General features: G+C 65.5%; 1 protein-coding gene across 1 annotated transcript; it reads right to left on the reverse strand.

Annotated features, from left to right (window-relative positions):
* Positions 1-2265: 2265 nt before the first annotated feature.
* On the reverse strand, positions 2266-13546 carry EPHX3 (epoxide hydrolase 3; the record flags this gene model as incomplete). The annotated part of the gene is made up of 5 exons (XM_050337489.1): positions 13313-13546; positions 12431-12516; positions 9195-9493; positions 4299-4402; positions 2266-2404 (listed from the first exon to the last, which is right to left on the reverse strand). Coding segments are annotated over exons 1-5 (862 nt in total), but the record flags the coding sequence as incomplete, so codon positions are not given.
* Positions 13547-22956: the final 9410 nt, after the last annotated feature.

Raw genomic sequence — 22956 nt, forward strand, 5'->3', positions numbered from 1 at the left:
CCCAAAGGTGGAGTGTCCTGGGAGGACAAAGAGAGTCAAGGGGGCTCCGTGGGGGCAGAGGGTGTCCCTGGGGAAAGAGAGGGGTCAGGGGTCAGGGGCTCCCCAAGGTGGGAGTGTCCCTGGGGAAAGAGAGAGGGTCAAGGGGGCTCCCAGAGAGTGGGGGCACCTCAAGGTGAGAGCACCTCAAAAATGGAGATCCCCAGCTGGGAACACTCAGCTGGGAGCACCAAGCTGGGACCATCCCAGCTGGGATCATCGAACTGGGACTATCCCAGTTGGGACCACCACCCAAGAGCACCCAACTGGGATCCCCCCCTAACTGGGACCACCCAACTGGGACCATCCCAATTGGGACCATCCAACTGGGACCACCCAACTGGGAGCACCCAACTGGGACCACCCAACTGGGACCATCCAATTGGGACCACCCAACCAGGAGCACCCAAACTGGGACCACCCAACTGGGGCCCCCCAACTGGGACCACCCCAACTGGGACCACCCAACTCAAGAGCACTCAACTGGGACCCCCCCAACTGGGACCACCCAACCCAGGAGCACCCAACTGGGACCACCCCAACTGGGACCCCCAACTGGGACCACCCAACCGGGACCCCCCAACTGGGATCAGCCAGGACCACCCAACTCAAGAGCACCCAACTGGGACCACCCAACTGGGATAATTGAACTGGGACCACCCAACTGGGACCACCCAGCTGGGACCCCAAGCAGGACCCCAACTGGGACCACTCCAACTCAGGACCACCCAAACTGGGACCACCCAACTGGGACCACCCAACCCAAGAGCACCCAACTGGGACCACCCAACTGTGACCCCCCAACTGGGACCACCCAACTGGGACCACCCAACTGGGACCACCCAACCCAAGAGCACCCAACTGGGACCACCCAAACTGGGACCACCCCAACTGGGACCACCCAACCCAAGAGCACCCAACTGGGGTCACCCCTACTGGGACCCCCCAGCTGAGACCCCCCCAACCCCAAACTCCCCCCATTGGGATCACCCCCTGTTGAGGTCCCACCAACCCCAGTAACCTCTCCTGGGAGCCCCCCACCCTCCACCCCCCCAAGACCACCCCAGGGGTGTCCCCCACGTGTCCTCCCCACCTGAAGAGGTTCCTGTAGAAGTGGAGGGGGGCTGAGCACCCGGGCTGGGCCAGGTGGAACAGGTTGGTCACCCCCCATGTCCCTGTCCCCAGGGTCACCCCATGTCCCCCCTGTCACCCCCATCCTGAAGAGGTTCCTGTAGAAGTGCAGGGGGCTGAGCCCCCAGGCTGGGCCAGGCTGACACAGATTGGTCACCCCCATGTCCCCCTGTCCCCCTGTCCCCAGGGTCACCCAGGGTGTCCCCTGTCCCCCACCTGCAAGAGGTTCCTGTAGAAGTGCAGGGGCTGGCCCCCAGGCTGGGCCAGGTTGAACAGGTGACCCCCAAAGACCACCCTGTGTCCCCCCGTCCCCATGTCCCTGTCCCCCACACTGAAGAGGTTCCTGTAGAAGTGGAGGGGGCTGAGCCCCCAGGCTGGGCCAGGCTGAACAGGTGACCCCCATGTCCCTGTGTGCCCCCCTGTCCCCCACCTGAAGAGGTTCCTGTAGAAGTGCAGGGGGCTGAGCCCGGGCTGGGCCAGGCTGAACAGGTTGGTCACCCCATGTCCCTGTCCCCAGGGTCACCCCCTGTGTCCCCCTGTCCCCCCACCTGAAGAGGTTCCTGTAGAAGTGCAGGGGGCTGAGCTCCCAGGCTGGGCCAGGCTGAACAGGTTGGTCACCCCTCATGTCCCTGTCCCCCGTGTCCCCTGTCCCCCATGTCCCCCACCTGAAGAGGTTCCTGTAGAAGTGCAGGGGGCTGAGCCCCAGGCTGGGCCAGGCTGAACAGGTGACCCCCATGTCCCTGTGTCCCCCTGTCCCCCCCACCTGAAGAGGTTCCTGTAGAAGTGCAGGGGGGGGCTGAGCCCCCCAGGCTGGGCCAGGTTGAACAGGTGACCCCCATGTCCCTGTGTCCCCCTGTCCCCCCACCTGAAGGGTTCCTGTAGAAGTGCAGGGGGCTGAGCCCCAGGCTGGGCCAGGCTGAACAGGTTGGTCACCCCATGTCCCATCCCGGTCCCCCATGTCCCTGTCCCCAGGGTCACCCCATGTCCCCCCTGTCCCCCACCTGAAGAGGTTCCTGTAGAAGTGCAGGGGGCTGAGCCCCCAGGCTGGGCCAGGCTGAACAGGTGACCCCCATGTCCCTGTCCCCCCATGTCCCCCACCTGAAGAGGTTCCTGTAGAAGTGCAGGGGGGCTGAGGCCCAGGCTGGGCCAGGTTGAACAGGTAGGCCTCGATCTCGGGCTCCGTCAGCGCCGCCCCCCGAACGCCCGTGCAGGGCCCGGTCAGGAACCAACGAACCAGCTGGGGGGAGGGGGGACACGAGAGACCCCCCCCACGGGGTCACACAGATGGGGGGGACATGAGAGACCCCCATAACGGGGTCACACAGATGGGGGGGACATGAGAGACCCCCACCAGGGGTCACAGAGATGGGGGGGACACCAGAGACCCCCATCAGGGGTCACACACATGGGGGGGACACGAGAGACCCCCATCAGGGGTCACAGAGATGGGGGGGACACCAGGGGGTACGAGAGCCCCCCACCACGGGGTCACATAGATTGGGGGGGACACGAACTCCCCCCCATCAGGGGTCACACACATGGGGGGGACACCAGGGGGTCACACAGACACGGAGGGGACAATGGAGAGCGGACAGCAGGTCCCCCCCCATCAGGGGGTCACACAGATGGGGGGGGACAATGGGCACAAACACTGTGGGGACACCAGGGGGTCACACCACAGACATAGGGGGGACACTGCAGGGACAGGGGCAGGGACAGGGGGGACAGGGCAGGGTGTCACTGTCACCTGGAAGTCATTCAGAGTCAGCAGCAGCTCGGGCAGCAGGGGCAGCTGGAACAGGGGGGACAGAGGTGACAGGGGGGACAGGGGGACAGGGTGGGGACAGAGGGTGACACAGGGGGACAGGGGTGTCACCTGGAAGTCATTCAGAGCCAGCAGCAGCTCGGGCAGCAGGAACAGGGGGGACAGGGTGGGGATAGGGGTGACAGGGAGGTGACAGGAGGGACAGGGCAGGGACAGGGGGGACAGGGCAGGGTGTCACTGTCACCTGGAAGTCATTCAGAGCCAGCAGCAGCTCAGGCAGTTGGGGCAGCTGGAACAGGGGGGATAGGGGTGACAGGGGGGTGACAGGGGTGTGACACAGGGGGACAGGGGTGTCACCTGGAAGTCATTCAGGGCCAGTAGCAGCTGGGGCAGCTGGAACAGGGGGGGACAGAAGGGACAGAGGGTGACGGGGGGGGACAGAGGTGTCACCTGGAAGTCATTGAGGGTCAGCAGCAGCTCGGGCAGCAGGGGCAGCTGGAACAGGGGGTGACAGGGGTGACAGGGGAGGTGACAGGGGGGGGACACAGGGTGACAGGGGAGGTGACAGGGGGGACAGAGCAGGGTGTCACTGTCACCTGGAAGTCATTCAGGGCCAGCAGCAGCTCAGGCAGCAGGGGCAGCTGGAAGGGGGGGTGACAGGGAGGTGACAGGAGGGTGACAGGGTGGGGACAGGGCATGTCACCTGGAAGTCATTGAGGGCCAGCTGGAACAGGGGGGTGACAGGGAGATGACAGGGGTGACACAGGGGGGACAGGGGTGTCACCTGGAAGTCATTGAGAGCCAACAGCAGCTCGGGTAGCTGGAACAGGGGTGATAGGGGTGACAGGGGTGACGGGGAACAGGGGGGACAGGGCGGGGTGTCACTGTCACCTGGAAGTCATTGAGGGCCAGCAGCAGCTCAGGCAGCTGGAACAGGGGGGGACAGAAGGGACAGAGGGTGACAGGGGGGACACAGGGGGACAGGGGTGTCACCTGGAAGTCACCCAGGGTCAGCAGCAGCTCGGGCAGCAGGGGCAGCTGGAACAGGGGGGGGTGACAGGGGAGGTGACAGGGGGACAGGGGTGACAGGGGGGACAGGGGTGACACAGGGGGACAGGGGTGTCACCTGGAAGTCATTGAGGGCCAGCAGCAGCTCGGGCAGCAGGGGCAGGGTGGACATGGGGGGTGACAGGAGGTGACAGGGGGGTGACAGGGGTGACACAGGGGGGACAGGGGTGTCACCTGGAAGTCATTCAGAGCCAGCAGCAGCTCGGGCAGCAGGGGCAGCTGGAACAGGGGGGGACAGGGGTGGCAGAGAGGGGACAGGGTGGGTGGCAGAGGGGACAGGGCAGGGTGTCACTGTCACCTGGAAGTCATTGAGAGCCAGCAGCAGCTCGGGCAGCAGGGGCAGCTGGAACAGGAAGATGTAGCTGGAGCGGAGCAGCTGGGACGGGTGCCGGGCCATGAAATCTGCACGGGGACAATGACAGGGACAGCCGGGGACAACGACAGGGGAGGTGGCACCAGTGACAGTGCCATGGGAGATGGTACCAGTGACAGTGCCATGACATTGGCACCAGTGACAGTGCCATGGGAGATGGCACCAGTGACAGTGTCATCAGTGTCAATGGTGTCATCACTAATGACAGTGCCATCAGAGGTGGCACCAGTGACAGTGCCATGGCACCAGTGACAACGCCATGGGAGATGGCACCAGTGACAGTGCCATGACAGATGGCACCAGTGACAGTGCCATGACAGATGGCACCATTGACAGTGCCATCAGAGGTGGCACCAATGACAATGCTATGACAGATGGCACCAGTGACAGTGCCATCAGAGGTGGCACCAGTGACAATGCCATGACAGATGGCACCAGTGACAGTGCCATGACATTGGCACCCAATGACAGTGCCATGGGAGGTGGCACCAGTGACAGTGCCATGACACCAATGACAATGCCATCAGAGGTGGCACCAGTGACAGTGCCATGACACCAATGACAGTGCCATGAGAGGTGGCACCAGTGACAGTGCCATGACATTGGCACCCAGTGACAATGCCATCAGAGGTGGCACCAGTGACAATGCCATGACACCAGTGACAGTGCCATCAGAGGTGACACCAATGAAAACACCATGACAGATGGCACCAGTGACAGTGCCATGACAGATGGCACCAGTGACAGTGCCATCAGAGGTGGCACCAGTGACAGTGCCATGACACCAATGACAATGCCATCTGTCATGGCACCAGTGACAATTCTGTGACACTGGTACCCAATGACAATGCCATCAGAGGTGGCACCAGTGACAGTGCTATGACAGATGACACCCAGTGACAATGCCATGAGTGATGGCACCAGTGACAGTGCCATGACACCAGTGACAATGCCATCAGAGGTGGCACCCAGTGACAGTGCCATGACATTGGCACCAGTGACAACGCCATGACAGATGACACCAATGACAGTGCCACCAGAGGTGGCACCAGTGACAGTGCCATGACATTGGCACCCAGTGACAGTGCCATGACACCAATGACAGTGCCATGGGAGGTGGCACTCAGTGACAATGGCATGGGAGATGGCACCAGTGACAATGCCATCAGAGGTGACACCAATGACAGTGCTATCAGAGGTGGCACCAGTGACAATGCCATGACAGATGGCACCAATGACAATGCCATGATAGATGGCACCAATGACAATGCCACCAGAGGTGGCACCAGTGACAATGCCATGAAATCGGCACTCCCCCACGTAGCTGTCACAGCCCCCCCGCCCCGGCAGGGCCATCACCTGCCCCACGACGTCCCCTCCCCTCGGCGATGTCACCGCGGTGTCACCTCCCACCATGACCCCTGTGCCCCGTGGTGTCCCCCCCATCCCGGTGTCCTCCCCGTGCCCCGGTGTCCCCCGTGTCCCTCACTGGCCATGGCCCCAGTGTCCCCTCAGTGTCCCCGGTGTCCCCTCACCGGCCATGGCCCCGGTGTCCCCTCCCTGTCCCAGTGTCCCCAGTGTCCCCTCAGTGTCCCCAGTGTCCCCTCACTGGCCACGGCCCTGGTGTCCCCATTGTCCCCTCAATGTCCCCTCCCTGTCCCTCACTGGCCACGGCCCCGGTGTCCCCCTGGTGTCCCCATTGTCCCCTCACTGGCTACAGCTCCGGTGTCCCCTCCCCTGTCCCAGTGTCCTCTCCCTGTCCCGGTGTCCCCATTGTCCCCTCAGTGTCCCCTCCCTGTCCCCTCACCGTCCACAGCCCCGGTGTCCCCATTGTCCCCGTTGTCCCCTCACTGGCCATGGCCCCAGTGTCCCCTGGTGTCCCCAGTGTCCCCTCAGTGTCCCCATTGTCCCCTCCCTGTCCCTGGTGTCCCCATTGTCCCCGTTGTCCCCTCACCGGTCATGGCCCTGGTGTCCTCATTGTCCCCCTGGTGTCCCCATTGTCCCCTCACCAGCCACAGCCCCAGTGTCCCCATGGTGTCCCCACTGTCCCCTCAGTGTCCCCCCTGTCCCCTCACCGGCCACGGCCCTGGCGTCCCCTCAGTGTCCCCGTGGTGTCCCCATTGTCCCCGGTGTCCCCACTGTCCCCATGGTGTCCCCATCGTCCCCATTGTCCCTGGTGTCCCCATTGTCCCCACTGTCCCTCGGTGTCCCCCCTGTCCCCTCGGTGTCCCCCCTGTCCCCTCACCGGCCATGGCCCCATTGTCCCCCTGGTGTCCCCCCTGTCCCCTCGGTGTCCCCCCTGTCCCCCTGGTGTCCCCATTGTCCCCTCAGTGTCCCCCCTGTCCCCTCGGTGTCCCCTCACCGGCCATGGCCCCAGTGTCCCCTCAGTGTCCCCACTGTCCCCTTGGTGTCCCCCCTGTCCCCTTGGTGTCCCCCCTGTCCCCTCAGTGTCCCCCTGTCCCCTTGGTGTCCCCACTGTCCCCTTGGTGTCCCCATTGTCCCCTCACCAGCCATGGTCCCCTCTGGCCCCTGGTGTCCCCCTGTCCCCTCAGTGTCCCCGCTGTCCCTCACCGGCCATGGCCCCATTGTCCCCCTGGTGCCCCTGGTGTCCCCTCAGTGTCCCCGGTGTCCCCTCACTGGCCATGGCCCCACTGTCCCCATGGTGTCCCCCCTCTCCCCTCGGTGTCCCCACTGTCCCCACTGTCCCCTCAGTGTCCCCTTGGTGTCCCCTCGGTGTCCCCTCACCGGCCATGGCCCCATTGTCCCCCTGGTGTCCCCCCTGTCCCCTCACCGGCCATGGCCCCGGTGTCCCCCTGGTGTCCCCTGGTGTCCCCCCTGTCCCCTCGGTGTCCCCCCTGTCCCCTTGGTGTCCCCATTGTCCCCTCACCAGCCATGGTCCCCCTGTCCCCTTGGTGTCCCCCCTGTCCCCTCAGTGTCCCCCCTGTCCCCTCACCGGCCATGGCCCCGGTGTCCCCATGGTGTCCCCATTGTCCCCTCAGTGTCCCCCCTGTCCCCTCGGTGTCCCCACTGTCCCCTCAGTGTCCCCACTGTCCCCATTGTCCTTGGTGTCCCCCCTGTCCCCTCGGTGTCCCCTCACCAGCCATGGCCCCAGTGTCCCCTGGTGTCCCCAGTGTCCCCTCTCCTGTCCTGGTGTCCCCTCAGTGTCCCTGTGGTGTCCCCATTGTCCCCGGTGTCCCCTCCCTGTCCCAGTGTCCTCACTGTCCCCTCGGTGTCCCCCCTGTCCCCTCACCAACCATGACCCTGGTGTCCCTTCAGTGTCCCCATTGTCCCTGGTGTCCCCCCTGTCCCCTCACCGGCCATGGCCCCGGTGTCCCCTGATGTCCCCATTGTCCCTGGTGTCCCCTCAGTGTCCCCCCTGTCCCCTCACCGGCCATGGCCCCAGTGTCCCCCCAGTGTCCCCATTGTCCCCATTGTCCCCTCAGTGCCCCTATTGTCCCCATTGTTCCTGGTGTCCCCATTGTCCCCACTGTCCCCTCGGTGTCCCCTCACTGGCCATGGCCCCCCTGTCCCCTCAGTGTCCCCAGTGTCCCCTCAGTGTCCCCATTGTCCCCTCACTGGCCATGGCCCCACTGTCCCCATGGTGTCCCCATTGTCCCCTTGGTGTCCCCCCTGTCCCCTCACTGGCCATGGCCCCGGTGTCCCCTCCCTGTCCCCAGGGTGTCCCCATTGTCCCCAGTGTCCCCACTGTCCCCGGTGTCCCCTCCCTGTCCCCATTGTCCCCACTGTCCCCTCGGTGTCCCCACTGTCCCCCTGGTGTCCCCTGGTGTCCCCATTGTCCCCTCACCGGCCATGGCCCCAGTGTCCCCCCATTGTCCCCATTGTCCCTGGTGTCCCCTGGTGTCCCCATTGTCCCCTCACTGGCCATGGCCCCAGTGTCCCCTCCTTGTCTCCTCACTGGCCACGGCCTCGGTGTCCCCCTGGTGTCCCCATTGTCCCCGGTGTCCCCTCACTGGCCATAGCCCCAGTGTCCCCTGGTGTCCCCAGTGTCCCTCTCCTGTCCTGGTGTCCCCTCAGTGTCCCCATTGTCCCCTCCCTGTCCTCAGTGTCCCTGTTGTCCCCTCACCGGCCATGGCCCCAGTGTCCCCTCCTTGTCCCCTCACCGGCCATGGCCCCAGTGTCCCCTCGGTGTCCCCCCTGTCCCCTCACTGGCCATGGCCCCGATGTCCCCCTGGTGTCCCCATTGTCCCCGGTGTCCCCTCCCTGTCCCCATTGTCCCCCTGGTGTCCCCTCGATGTCCCCTCACCGGCCATGGCCCCAGTGTCCCCTGGTGTCCCCATTGTTCCCTCACCGGCCACAGCCTCAGTGTCTCCGTGGTGTCCCCACTGTCCCCTCGGTGTCTCCATTGTCCCCTCGGTGTCCCCATTGTCCCTGGTGTCCCCTCCCTGTCCCAGTGTCCCCATTGTCCCTGGTGTCCCCATTGTCCCCTCGGTGTCCCCATTGTCCCCAGTGTACCCTCGGTGTCCCCACTGTCCCCTCGGTGTCCCCTCACCGGCCATGGCCCCGGTGTCCCCCTGGTGTCCCCCCTGTCCCCTCACTGGCCATGGCCCCACTGTCCCCTCAGTGTCCCCATTGTCCCCTCAGTGTCCCCCCTGTCCCCTCAGTGTCCCCACTGTCCCCATGGTGTCCCCTCACCGGCCATGGCCCCGGTGTCCCCTCAGTGTCCCCATTGTCCCCTCACCGGCTATGGCCCCGGTGTCCCCCTGGTGTCCCCTCAGTGTCCCCTCAGTGTCCCCCTGTCCCCTCACCGGCCATGGTCCCCCTGTCCCCCTGGTGTCCCTGGTGTCCCCATTGTCCCCTCACCGGCCATGGTCCCCCTCTGGGGCGCGTCCATCACCACGAGCTTCTCGACCAGCGCTGGCCGCGCGGCCGCCACCTCCCAGGCCAGGACCCCTCCCCAGTCGTGGCCCACCAGGACACAGCGCGGGGACCCCGCGGGCGTCCCCAGGGCCTCGATGACCCCGCAGATGTCCCCGAGCAGCAGCTCCAGCCGGTAACTGTCCCTGCCCGGGGGCTTCTCCGAGGCGCCGCAGCCACGCAGGTCCAGGGCCACCACCCGCCGGTCCCGGGCCAGATCCTGCATCAGGTGCCTCCAGCAGAACCTGGGACACGGACACGGGGTCACCATGGGGTCAGCAGGGTCAGCACGGGGTCACCAGGGACACCATGGGGTCACCAGGGCCACCATCCGCCGGTCCCCGCCCAGATCCTGCATCAGGTGCCTCCAGCAGAACCTGGGACAATGTCACAGGGTCAGCAGGGTCACTATGGGGTCAGCAGGGTCACCAGGGACACTATGGGGTCACCAGGGCCACCACCCGCCGGTCCCGGGCCAGATCCCGCATCAGGTGCCGCCAGCAGAACCTGGGACAGGGGCATGGGGTCACCAGAGTCACCATGGGGTCAGCAGGGACACCATGGGGTCAGCAGGGCCACCACCCGCCGGTCCCGGGCCAGATCCTGCATCAGGTGCCTCCAGCAGAACCTGGGACAGGGACACGGGGTCACCATGGGGTCAGCAGGGTCACTATGGGGTCAGCAGGGACACCACGGGGTCACCAGGGTCAGCAGGGACACCACGGGGTCAGCAGGGACACCATGGGGTCAGCAGGGCCACCACCCGCCGGTCCCGGGCCAGATCCTGCATCAGGTGCCTCCAGCAGAACCTGGGACAATGTCACAGGGTCACCATGGGGTCACCAGGGACACCACGGGGTCACCAGGGTCACTATGGGGTCACCAGGGCCACCACCCGCCGGTCCCGGGCCAGATCCCGCATCAGGTGCCTCCAGCAGAACCTGGGACAATGTCACAGGGTCACCAGAGTCACCAGGGACACCACGGGGTCAGCAGGGTCACTATGGGGTCAGCAGGGACACCACGGGGTCACCACGGGGTCACCAGGGCCACCACCCGCCGGTCCCGGGCCAGATCCCGCATCAGGTGCCTCCAGCAGAACCTGGGACAGGGACACGGGGTCACCAGGGACACTGTGGGGTCACCAGGGACACCACGGGGTCAGCAGGGACACTATGGGGTCACCAGGGACACACGGTCACCAGGGTCACCAGGGCCACCACCGCGGTCCCGCCCAGATCCTGCATCAGGTGCCTCCAGCAGAACCTGGGACAGGGACACGGGGTCACCACGGGGTCACCAGGGTGACCATGGTGACCCTGAGTGACCCTGAGTGTCCCCAGGGTGTCCCCAGGGTGTCACCCACCAGTTCTGGGGGCAGTCGTGCAGCAGCAGCATCAAGGGGGCCGTGGGGGTCCCAGGGTGACCCTCAATGTCCCCAGGGTGTCCCCAGGGTGTCACCCACCAGTTCTGGGGGAAGCCGTGCAGCAGCAGCACCAGGGGGCTGTGGGGGGCTCTGAGTGACCAGGTGACCCTCAGTGACCCCAGGGTGACCCCAGGGTGACCCCAGGGTGTCCCCAGGGTGTCACCCACCAGTTCTGGGGGAAGCCGTGCAGCAGCAGCACCAGGGGGCCGTGGGGGGCTCTGAGTGACCAGGTGACCCTCAGTGACCCCAGGGTGACCCCAGGGTGTCCCCAGGGTGTCCCCAGGGTGTCACCCACCAGTTCTGGGGGAAGCCGTGCAGCAGCAGCACCAGGGGGGCCGTGGGGGGCCCTGAGTGACCAGGGTGACCCCAGGGTGACCCCTGAGTGACCAGGTGACCCCAGGGTGTCCCCAGGGTGACCCTGAGTGTCCCCAGGGTGTCCCCAGGGTGTCACCCACCAGTTCTGGGGGAAGCCGTGAAGCAGCAGCACCAGGGGGGCCGTGGGGGGCCCTGAGTGACCAGGTGACCCTCAATGACCCCAGGGTGACCAGGTGACCCCAGGGTGACCAGGGTGACCCTCAATGACCCCAAGGTGACCCTGAGTGTCCCCAGGGTGTCCCCAGGGTGACCCCAGGGTGACCAGGGTGACCCCTGAGTGACCCCTGAGTGACCAGGGTGACCCCTGAGTGACCAGGATGTCCCCAAGGTGACCCTGAGTGTCCCCAGGGTGTCCCCAGGGTGTCACCCACCAGTTCTGGGGGCAGCCGTGCAGCAGCAGCACCAGGGGGGCCGTGGGGGGCTCTGAGTGACCAGGGTGACTCTGAGGTGACCCCAGGGTGACCAGGGTGACCCTCAATGACCCCAGGGTGTCCCCAGGGTGACCAGGATGACCCCAGGGTGTCCCCAGGGTGTCACCCACCAGTTCTGGGGGCAGCCGTGCAGCAGCAGCACCAGGGGGGCCGTGGGGGGCTCTGAGTGACCAGGTGACCCCAGGATGACCCCAGGGTGACCAGGGTGACCCCAGGGTGTCCCCAGGGTGTCCCCGGGGTGTCCCCAGGGTGTCACCCACCAGTTCTGGGGGAAGCCGTGCAGCAGCAGCACCAGAGGGGCAGTGGGGGTCCCAGGGTGACCCTCAGTGACCCCAGGGTGTCCCCAGGGTGTCCCCAGGGTGTCCCCAGGGTGTCCCCAGGGTGACCCCAGGGTGTCCCCAGGGTGTCCCCAGGGTGTCCCCAGACTGTCACCCACCAGTTCTGGGGGAAGCCGTGCAGCAGCAGCACCAGGGGGGCCGTGGGGGGCTCTGAGTGACCAGGTGACCCCAGGGTGACCCTCAGTGACCCCAGGGTGATCCCATGGTGACCCCAGGGTGACCAGGGTGACCCTCAATGACCCCAGGGTGTCCCCAGGGTGACCCCAGGGTGTCACCCACCAGTTCTGGGGGAAGCCGTGCAGCAGCAGCACCGGGGGGGCCGTGGGGGGCCCAGGGTGACCCTCAGTGACCCCAGGGTGATCCCATGGTGACCAGGGTGCTCTGTGGTGTCCCCAGGATGACCCCAGGGTGTCCCCAGGGTGTCCCCGGGGTGTCCCCAGGGTGTCCCCAGGGTGTCACCCACCAGTTCTGGGGGCAGCCGTGCAGCAGCAGCACCAGGGGGGCTGTGGGGGGCTCTGAGTGACCAGGGTGACTCTGAGGTGACCCCTGAGTGACCAGGTGACCCTCAATGACCCCAGGGTGTCCCCAGGGTGTCCCCAGGGTGTCACCCACCAGTTCTGGGGGAAGCCGTGCAGCAGCAGCACCAGGGGGGCCGTGGGGGGCCCACGGGTCACGTAGTGGAGACGCAGCCCCGAGTCCTGGGGGAGAGGAGGGTAAGGAGGGTGAGGGGGTCTGAGGTGCCCCCACCCCCAAATTCACCTGCCAGGACCCCCAAGTCTCCTCCTCCCAGTGGAGCCCCCGGGTTGTCCCATCAGCAGGTCCCACAGTGAGCAGTGGGGACCCCTGGGAATCCCCCAAAGACCCCCAGGATCCCTCAAAGCCCCCTCAGGACCCCCAGATCCCCCCACAAACTCCCAGATCCCCCAAAGCCCATCAAGACCCCCCAGGTCCCTCAAAGCCCCACAGATCCCCCAGATTTACCCCAGGACCTCCCAACCCCACCGAAGGATTTCAGAAGACCCCAGGACCCCAGAACCCCCTCAAGGGACCCTCAGGCCCTCCCAAAGCCCCTCAGGACCCTCCCCAAATCCCCCCAGAATTCCCCCAGGACCCCCCAAAGCCCCCCCAAAGCCCCTCAGATCCCCCGAAAGCCCCCAGAAGCCCCCTCAAGACCTCCCAAAGCCCCTCCAGGACCCCCAAAGCCCCTCAGGACCCCCAAAGCCCCTCAGGACCCTCCCAAAGCCCCCCATGACCCCCAGATCCCTCCAGGACGCCCAAATCCCCCAGAAGCCTTCAGATCCCTCAGGAGCCCCAAAACCTCCCCAGGACCCCTCCAAAGCCTCTCAGGACCCCCGCCCCAGATTCCCTCCCGGACCCTCCAAAACCCCCAGATCTCCCCAGGACTCCCCAGATCCCCCAGAAGCCCCTTCAGATCCCCCAAGCCCCCAGAAGCCCCTCCAGATCCCCCAAGCCCCCCCAGCCTCCCCGGAGCACCTTGAGGCGCAGGTATCGGTGCTCTCCGAAGGTGCCATCGGCCAGCCCGGGGGTGGTCCTCGCGGCGCCACCCGAAGGTGGCCCGGGGCCGCGGCGCAGCAGGACCCCCACCCCCACAGCCCGTAGGCCACTCCCGCCACCCCCGCGGCCACCGCCAGAGGCCACCCGCGCCACCAGGGCACGCAGGCCAGCAGCAGCCGCGTGGGGGCCAGCAGGAGGAGCACAGGACAGCATCACCGGGACAGCATGGGGACACCTGGGGGACACCTGGGACAGGGGTCAGCAGGAGGAGCACAGCGACAGCAGCATCACCTGGGGGGACACGGGCACCTGGGTCACCTGGGGGACAGGGGGTCAGCAGGAGGAGCAGAGCCGACAGCAGCATCACCTGGGACACGGGACACCTGGGGTCACCTGGGGGACAGGGCCAGCAGGAGGAGCAGAGCGACAGCAGCATCACCTGGGGACATGGGACATGGGGTCACCTGGGGGACAGGGGCCAGCAGGAGGAGCACAGCGACAGCAGCATCACCTGGGGGACAGGACACCTGGGGGTCACAGGACATGGGGACACCTGGGGGACGGGGGCCAGCAGGAGGGAGCAGAGGACAGCAGTCACCTGGGGACACCTGGGGGACATGGACATGTGGGCGTAGGGACACCTGGGGACACCTGGGGACACGGGGTCACCTGGGGGACAGGGGCCAGCAGGGGAGCAGAGGGACAGCAGCACACAGGGGACACCTGGGGGACACAGGGACATGGCATCACCTGGGGGACACGGGGACACCTGGGGACATGGGGACACCTGGGGACAGGGGACAGGGGCCAGCAGGAGGGAGCACAGGACAGCAGCATCACCTGGGGACACCTGGGGCACCTGGGGACACACATGGGGACATGGGGTCACCTGGGGGGACAGGGGGCCAGCAGGAGGACGAGCGAAGCAACCTGACAGGGACATGGGGCACCTGGGGGACACTGGGACATGGGGACACCTGGGGGGACAGGGGACCAGCAGGAGGGAGCAGAGCGACAGCAGCATCACCTGGGGGGACACGGGGGACACCTGGGGGACAGGGACACCTGGGGACACGGGACATGGGGTCACCTGGGGGACGAGACATGGGTCACCTGGGGGACCAGGGGCCAGCAGGAGGGAGACACAGGCGACAGCAGCATCACCTGGGGGACACGGGGACATGGGGACACCTGGAGGTCACCTGGGGGTCACCTGGGGAGACAGAGGGACACCTAGGGGTCACCTGGGGACACGGGGACATGGGGACATCTGGGGGGACAGGGGACCAGCAGGAGGGAGCACAGCGACAGCAGCATCACCTGGGGGGACATGGACACCTGGGGGACACCTGGGGGCACCTGGGGGACAGGGGACATGGGGACACCTAGGGGACCAGCAGGAGGGAGCAGAGCGCCAGCAGCACCTGGGGGGACAGGGGACACCTGGGGGTCAAGCAGGGACATGGGGACATGGGATCACCTGGGGACACGGGACAGGGGCCAGCAGGAGGGAGCACAGCGACAGCAGCATCAGGGACACCTGGGGGGACACCTGGAGGACACCTGGGGGGACATGGGGACATGGGGTCACCTAGGGGGACAGGGGGTCACCTGGGGGGTCACAGGGACATGGGGACACCTGGGGGGACGGGGCCAGCAGGAGGGAGCAGAGGGACAGCAGCATCACCTGGGGGACACCTGGGGACACCTGGGGGACACCTGGGGACAGGGGACAGGGGTCACCTGGGGGGACACCTGGGGGGACAGGGAGTCAGCAGGAGGGAGCAGAGGGACAGCAGCATCGGGGGGGACACCTGGGGGGGACACAGGGACAGGGGGTCACCTGGGGGTCACGGGGACACCTGGGGGTCACAGGGACACGGGGTCACCTGGGGGGACAGGGGGCCAGCAGGAGGGAGCAGAGGGACAGCAGCATCACCTCGGGGGACACCTGGGGGGACAAGGGGACACCTGGGGGTCACAGGGACACGGGGACATCTGGGGGGACAGGGGATCACCTGGGGGGACAGGGGGCCAGCAGGAGGGAGCAGAGGGACAGCAGCATCGGGGACACCTGGGGACATGGGGACACCTGGGGACACCTGGGGGACAGGGGGTCAGCAGGAGGGAGCAGAGGACAGCAGCATGACACCTGGGGGACACAGGGGACACCTGGACAGGGATCACCTGGGGGACAGGGGGCCAGCAGGAGGGAGCAGAGCGACAGCAGCATCAGGGGGACACGGGGACACCTGGGGGACACGGACATGGGCCAGCAGGAGGAGCAGAGGGACACAGCATCACCTGGGAGGACACCTGGGGGACACAGGGACATGGGAGACACCTGGGGGACAGGGGCCAGCAGGAGGACAGAGGGCAGACATCGGGGGGACACCTGGGACATGAGACACCTGAGGTCACGTAGGACACGGGGGACACCTGGGGGACAGCGGGACACCTGGGGACAGGGGCCAGCGGGGGACGAGGACAGCAGGGGGCATAGGGGACATGGGGACACCTGGGGGACACGGACTGGGGACACCTGGGGGACACAGGGACATGGGGACATGGGGACACCTGGGGGGACAGGGGCCAGCAGGAGGGAGCACAGCGACAGCAGCATCGGGGGGGACACCTGGGGACATGGGGACACAGGGACACCTGGGGGACACGACAGGGGACATGGGGCCAGCACGTGGGAGGGACACAGAGGGACATGGGGACACCTGGGGGGACATGGGGACACCTGGGGGACACGGGGACACGGGGGGACACCTGGGGGGACAGGGGACACACAGGGGGACACGGGAGACATGGGGGACACCTGGGGGACATGGGGATCACCTGGGGACAGGGATCACCTGGGGGACAGGGACAGCAGGATGGGGGACACAGGGACACATGCAGGGACACCTGGGGGACACAGGGGACACCTGGGGGGGACAGGGGACCAGCAGGAGGGAGCAGAGGGACAGCAGCATCAGGGGACACCTGGGGACAGCCTAGGGGGACACAGGGACATGGGCACCTGGGGGACACCTGGGGGGACAGGGCCAGCAGGAGGGCACCAGCGACAGCAGCATCGGGGGACACCTGGGGACAGGGACACCTGGGGCACAGGGACACCTGGGGGACACAGGACGGACACCTGGGGGACACAGCGGGAGTCACCTGGGGGACACAGGGACACTGGGGACACCTGGGGGACACAGGGACACAGGCAGGGGACACGGGGGCACAGGGACAGCAGCATCGGGGACACCTGGGGACACCTGGGGGGACAGGGGGGCATATGGGGACACAGGGACAGCAGCATCGGGACACAGGGTCACCTGGGGGGACACAGGGACACCTGGGGGACACAGGGACACGGGGTCACCTGGGGGGACACGGGGACAGCAGGAGGGAACAGAGTGACAGCAGCATCGGGGACATCTGGGGACATGGGGACACCTGGGGGACAGGGTCAGAGGAGAGCACTGAGGAGCACCTGGGGGACACAGGACACCTGGGGACACCTGGGGACACGGGGACAAGGGGGTCAGCAGGAGGGAGCAGAGGACAGCAGCATCGGGGACACCTGGGGGGACACCTGGGGGGACACCTGGGTGGACATGGGGACATGGGGTCACCTGGGGGGACACCTGGGGGGACACCTGGGTGGACATGGGGACATGGGGTCACCTGGGGGGACAGGGACACCTGAGGGTCACAGGGACACGGGGACACCTGGGGGCACAGGGACACGGGGACACCTGGGGGACAGGGGATCACCTGGGGGGACATGGGGATCAGCAGGAGGGAGCAGAGGGACAGCAGCATCGGGGACACCTGGGGACACCTGGGGGACATGGGACACATGGGGACACCTGGGGACACAGGGACACCTGGGGACACCTGGGGACATCTGGGGGACAGGGGTCACAGGAGGGACAGGGGGACAGCAGCATGGGGGACACCTGGGGGACATAGGGACATGGGGGACACCTGGGGGACACCTAGGGGACACAGGGACACCTGGGGACACCTGGGGGGACAGGGGGTCAGCAGGAGGGAGCACAGTGACAGCAGCATCGGGAGGACACCTGGGGACACCTGGGGACACAGGATCACCTGGGGGACAGACATGGGGGGACAGGGGACATGGGATCACCTAGGGGACAGCGGGGACAGGGGCCAGCAGGAGGAGCACAGCGACAGCAGCATCAGGGGGACACCTGGGGGACACAGGGGACACCTGGGGACACCTGGGGGACACCTAGGACACATGGGATCACCTGGGGGACAGGGGACAGCAGGAGGAGCACAGCTGACAGCAGCATCGGGGACACCTGGGGACACCTGGGGGACAGGGGCATGGGGACACAGGGACACACTGGGGGACACAGGGTCACCTGGGGGACACAGGACACCTGGGGTCACAGGGACACGGGGGTCACGGGGGCCAGCAGGAGGAACAGAGCGACAGCAGCATCGGGGACACCTGGGGGACACCTGGGGACACCTGGGGGGACACCTGGGGGGACAGGGGCCAGCAGGAGGGAACAGAGGACAGCAGCATCGGAGGGACATGGGGACACCTGGGGTCACAGGGACACGGGGTCACCTGGGGACACCTGGAGGGACACGGGACACCTGGAGGGACACAGTGGACATGGGGACACCTGGGGCACAAGGGGGCACATGGGGACACAGGACATGGGGACACCTGGGGGACAGGGGTCAGCAGGAGGGAGCACGGGACAGCAGCATCGGGGACACCTGGGGACACCTAGGGTCACAGGGACACTGGGGGCACCCATGGGGACACGGAGCACCTGGGAGACACAGGGACACCTGGGGGACACCTGGGGGACACCAGGGACAGCAGCCCCGGGGGTCGGCTGAGGGGACACGCACTAGGGACACCTGAGGGGACCAGGGCACTGGGGGTCAATGGGGCACACCTGGGGTGTCCCCATGGGGTCACCCAGGGTGTCCCCACTGTGACCCCATGCAGCATGCCCTACGGTGTCCCCAGTGCCCCATGGGGCCCGTCCCCAGGGTGGCCCCATTGTCCCACAGTGTCCACCCTGCAGTGTCCCCCACTGTCCCCAGCAGTGTCCCCATTGTCCCCAGGGTGTCCCCACCACCCCTGCAGTGTCCCCATTGTCCCCAGGGTGTTCCCATTGTCCCCAGGTGTCCCCACTGTCCCCACCACCCCTGCAGTGTCCCCATTGTCCCCAGAGTGTTCCCATTGTCCCCAGGATGTCCTCATTGTCCCCAGGGTGTCCCCACAGTCTCCTCATTGTCCCCAGAGTGACCCCATTGTCCCCAGGGTGTCCCCATTGTCCCCAGCACCCCTGCAGTGTCCCCATTGTCCCCAGGGTGTCCCCACAGTCTCCCCATTGTCCCCAGGGTGTCCCCACAGTCTCCTCATTGTCCCCAGGGGTGTCCCCATTGTCCCCAGGTGTCCCCATTGTCCCCAGGGTGTCCCCAGGGTGTCCCCATTGTCCCCAGGTGTCCCCAGTGTCCCCACCACCCCTGCAGTGTCCCCAGGGTGTCCCCATTGTCCCCAGGGTGTCCCCAGGGTGTCCCCATTGTCCCCAGGTGTCCCCACTGTCCCCAGGGTGTCCCCACCACCCCTGTAGTGTCTCCATTGTCCCCACAGTCTCCTCATTGTCCCCAGGGTGTCCCCACCACCCCTGTGGTGGCCCTTCCTGGGTGTGTCACCACCTGCCCTATTTCCTGGGTGTCACCACCCGGGTGGCACCGATTCTGTCACCACCAGGTGACACCAACACCGGGGTGACACCAACACTGTCACCACCTGTCCTGTCACCTGAGGGGCCACGGCACGGGGTGACCCCATTACTGCAGTGTCCCTGTCACCAGGGGGTCCCTGTCACTGGGGTGTCCCTGTCATGGGGTGTCCCTGTCACTGGGGTGTCCCTGAGGGGTGTCTCTGTCACCAGAGGGGGTCCCATAATGGGGTGTCCCTGTCACAGGGGGTCCCTGTCACCAGGGTGTCCCATAATGGGGTGTCCCTGTCCCTGGGGGTCCCTGTCACCAGAGGGGGTCCCATAATGGGGTGTCCCTGTCACAGGGGTGTCCCTGTCACCAGGGTGTCCCATAATGGGGTGTCCCTGTCCCTGGGGTGTCCCTGTCACCAGAGGGGGTCCCATAATAGGGTGTCCCTGTCACTCTGGGGTCCTGACATGGGGTGTCCCTGTCCCTGGGGGGTCCCTGTCACCAGGGTGTCCCATAATGGGGTGTCCCTGGGGTGTCCCTGTCCCTGGGGGGTCCTTAACATGGGGGTGTCCCATAATGGGGGTGTCCCATAATGGGGGTGTCCCTGTCACGGGGTGTCCCTGTCACCAGGGGGGTCCCATAATGGGGTGTCCCTGTCACCAGGGGTGTCCCATAATGGGGTGTCCCTGTCCCTGGAGGGTGTCCCTGTCACCGGGGTGTCCCATAATGGGGTGTCCCTGTCACGGGGGTGTCCCACCATTGGGGTGTCCCTGTCACCATGGGGGGTCCCACCATTGGGGTGTCCCTGTCACAGGAGGGTCCTGACATGGGGGGTCCCATCATTGGGGTGTCCCTGGAGGGGGTCCCTGTCACCACGGTGTCCCACCATGGGGGTGTCCCTGTCACCAGGGGGTCCCTCGTCAATGGGGTGTCCCTGTCACAGGGTCCTTGTCACCAGGGGGTCCCATAATGGGGTGCCCTGTCCCAGGGGTGTCCCTATGTGGGTGTCCCTGTCCGCAGGGTGTCCCTGTCACTGGGGGTCCCATCATTGGGGTGTCCCCATCACAGGGGGTCCCATAATGGGGGTGTCCTGGGAGTGTCCCCTGTCATGGGGTGTCCCTATCACATGGGGTGTCCCTGTCCCTGAGGGGTGTCCCTGTCACCAGGGGGTCCCGTAATGGGGTGTCCGTGTCACCAGGGGGTCCCTGTCACCAGGGGGGTCCCATAATGGGGTGTCCCTGTCACAGGGGTGTCCCTGTCACCAGGGGGGTCCCACCATGGGGGTGTCCCTGTCCCTGGGGTGTCCCTGTCACCAGGGGGTCCCATAATGGGGTGTCCCTGTCACCAGGGTGTCCCTGTCACCAGGGGGTCCCTGACATGGGGTGTCCCTGTCACCAGGGTGTCCCTGTCCCTGGGGTGTCCCAACATGGGGTGTCCCTGTCCCTGGGGTGTCCCTGTCACAGGGGGTCCCATGATGGAGGTGTCCCTGTCCTAGGGGTGTCCCTGTCACCAGGGGGTCCCATGTCACAGGGGTGTCCCTGTCACCAGGGGGTCCCATAATGGGAGTGTCCTGTCACTGGGGGTGTCCCTGGGGGTCCCATACATGGGGTGTCCCTGTCCCTGGGGTGTCCCTGTCACAGGGGTGTCCAGACATGGGGTGTCCCTGTCCCTGGGGGTGGTCCCTGTCACCAGGGGGTCCCGTAATGGGGTGTCCGTGTCACCAGGGGGTCCCTGTCACAGGGGGGTCCCATAATGGGGTGTCCCTGTCACTGAGGGGTGTCCCTGTCACCATGGGGGTCCCATCATTGGGGTGTCCCTGTCACTAGGGGTGTCCCTGTCACCAGGGGTGTCCCATAATGGGGTGTCCCTGTCCCTGAGGGGTGTCCCTGTCACAGGGGGGTCCCATAATGGGGTGTCCCTGTCCCTGGGGTGTCTCTGTCACCAGGGGTGTCCCCGACATGGGGTGTCCCTGTCACAGGGGGTCCCTGTCCCAGGGGGGTCCCTGACATGGGGGTGTCCCTGTCCATGAGGGGTGTCCCTGTCACCAGGGGGTCCCTGTCCCTGGAGTGTCCCAACAGAGGGGGTCCCATCATGGACAGGGGGTCCCTGTCACAGGGTCCCTGTCACAGGGGGGTCCCAACATGGGGTGTCCCTGTCCCTGAGGGGTGTCCCTGTCACCAGGGGGTCCCATAATGGGGTGTCCCTGTCCCTGGGGTGTCCCTGTCACCAGGGGGTCCCATAATGGGGTGTCCCTGTCCCTGAGGGGTGTCCCTGTCACCAGGGGGTCCCATAATGGGGTGTCCCTGTCACGGGGGTGTCCCACCATTGGGGGGTCCCTGTCACCAGGGTGTCCCTGTCACCAGGGTGTCCCTGTCACCAGGGGGTCCCTGTCATGGGGGGGTCCCGTAATGGGGTGTCCCATAATGGGGTGTCCCTGTCCCTGGGGTGTCCCTGTCACCCAGTGTTGTCCCGACAGGGGGGTGTCCCTGTCCCTGGGGTGTCCCTGTCACCCAGTGTTGTCCCGACATGGAGGTGTCGCTGTCCCGGGCTGTCCCACCATTGGGGTGTCCCTGTCCCCGGGGCTGTCCCTGTCGCCGGGCTCCCCGTCCCCACCTGTCGCGACATTGGGGTGTCCTTGTCCCCGGGGAGAAGGTGTGGGTGTGGGGGGGTCCCTCTCGGGGGAGGTCCCACCCTGGGGGTCCCACCCTGGTTGTCCCCTCCCCCCTCCGTGTCCCCGTCCCCGCGGTCCCCTCTCGGCCCCGCCGCTGTCGCGACACGGGTGGGTCCCTCTCGCGGTTGTGGGGGGGGGTCCCAGTCCCGTCGCTGGGGGGGTGTCCCCGTCACCGTCCGACACGGGGGGTCTCTGTCACCGCCCCCGCCCTGTCGCGACACCGGGGGGTCCCCTCCCCCATCCCGGGGGTGCCTGTCGGGGGGTTCCGCCCCCTCTGTCGCGACAGGGGGGTCCCCTCTGTCCCCCCACCCCCGGACCTTTTCGCGCCGCTTCCGTCTCTCCACGAGCCCGGCCCGGCCCCGCCCCCTGAGCGCTGATTGGTCAGAGCTGGGAAAGGGGCGTGAGCCAGAACGGAGAGGGCGTGGCTACACTGGAGGTGACCAATCAGAGCGCGGGGGGAGAGGAAGGGGGCGGGGCAACCCCAGGGGTGGGGGAGGAGCTTTTTTGGGGGGAATTTGGGGCCGTTTTTGATCCCGGATTTTCCTTTTTTTGAGAGGGAATTTTGCCTCTTTGATTTTTCCTTTTTTTCCTCATTTAGTTTAATTTTTTTCCTTTGGCATTTTTTTGGTGCCTTTCTGTCTCTTATTGGCCTTTTTTCCCATTTTTTTTCTCCTTTACCCTTTTTTTACCTCTTTTTTCTCCTTTTCCCCCTTTTTCTTTTACATTTTTTAACCTCTTTTCTTCTCCTCCCGTTTTTTACCGCTTTTTTCTTTTCCCTTCTTTTTTCTCTATTCTTTCCCTCTTTTTTTCTTTTACTCCTTTTTTTTTTAACTTTTGCTTTTTCCCCTTTTTCTTTCATATTTAATCCCTACCCCTTTTTTCTTTCCCTTTTCCCTCCTTTGCCTCATTTTCTTTCTTTATTTATTTTTATTTTCCCCCCTTTGATCTTTTCCTTTGCAACTTTTTTTTCGCTCTTCCATTTTTCATTGATTCCCCCCCTCTTTTCATTCCAATTTTGGGAATTTCCCTTCCCATTTTTTTTTTCATTTTCACTCCAAAATTTCCTCTTTTTTGTTTTGTTGGTTTAATTTGGTTTTTGTGGTTTTTTTTTTTTTTTTTTTTTTTTTTTTTAAATTTTTTTTGGTGTTTTGTGTTTGTTTTTTGTGATTTTCTTTTTATTTTTCCCTCTTTTTTTTTTGTTGTTTTGTGTGTGGTTTTTTGT

This window comes from Myiozetetes cayanensis, unplaced genomic scaffold (genome assembly GCF_022539395.1).
Source record: "Myiozetetes cayanensis isolate MyiCay16 unplaced genomic scaffold, myiCay2020 scf67, whole genome shotgun sequence".
NCBI classification, from domain to species: domain Eukaryota; kingdom Metazoa; phylum Chordata; class Aves; order Passeriformes; family Tyrannidae; genus Myiozetetes; species Myiozetetes cayanensis.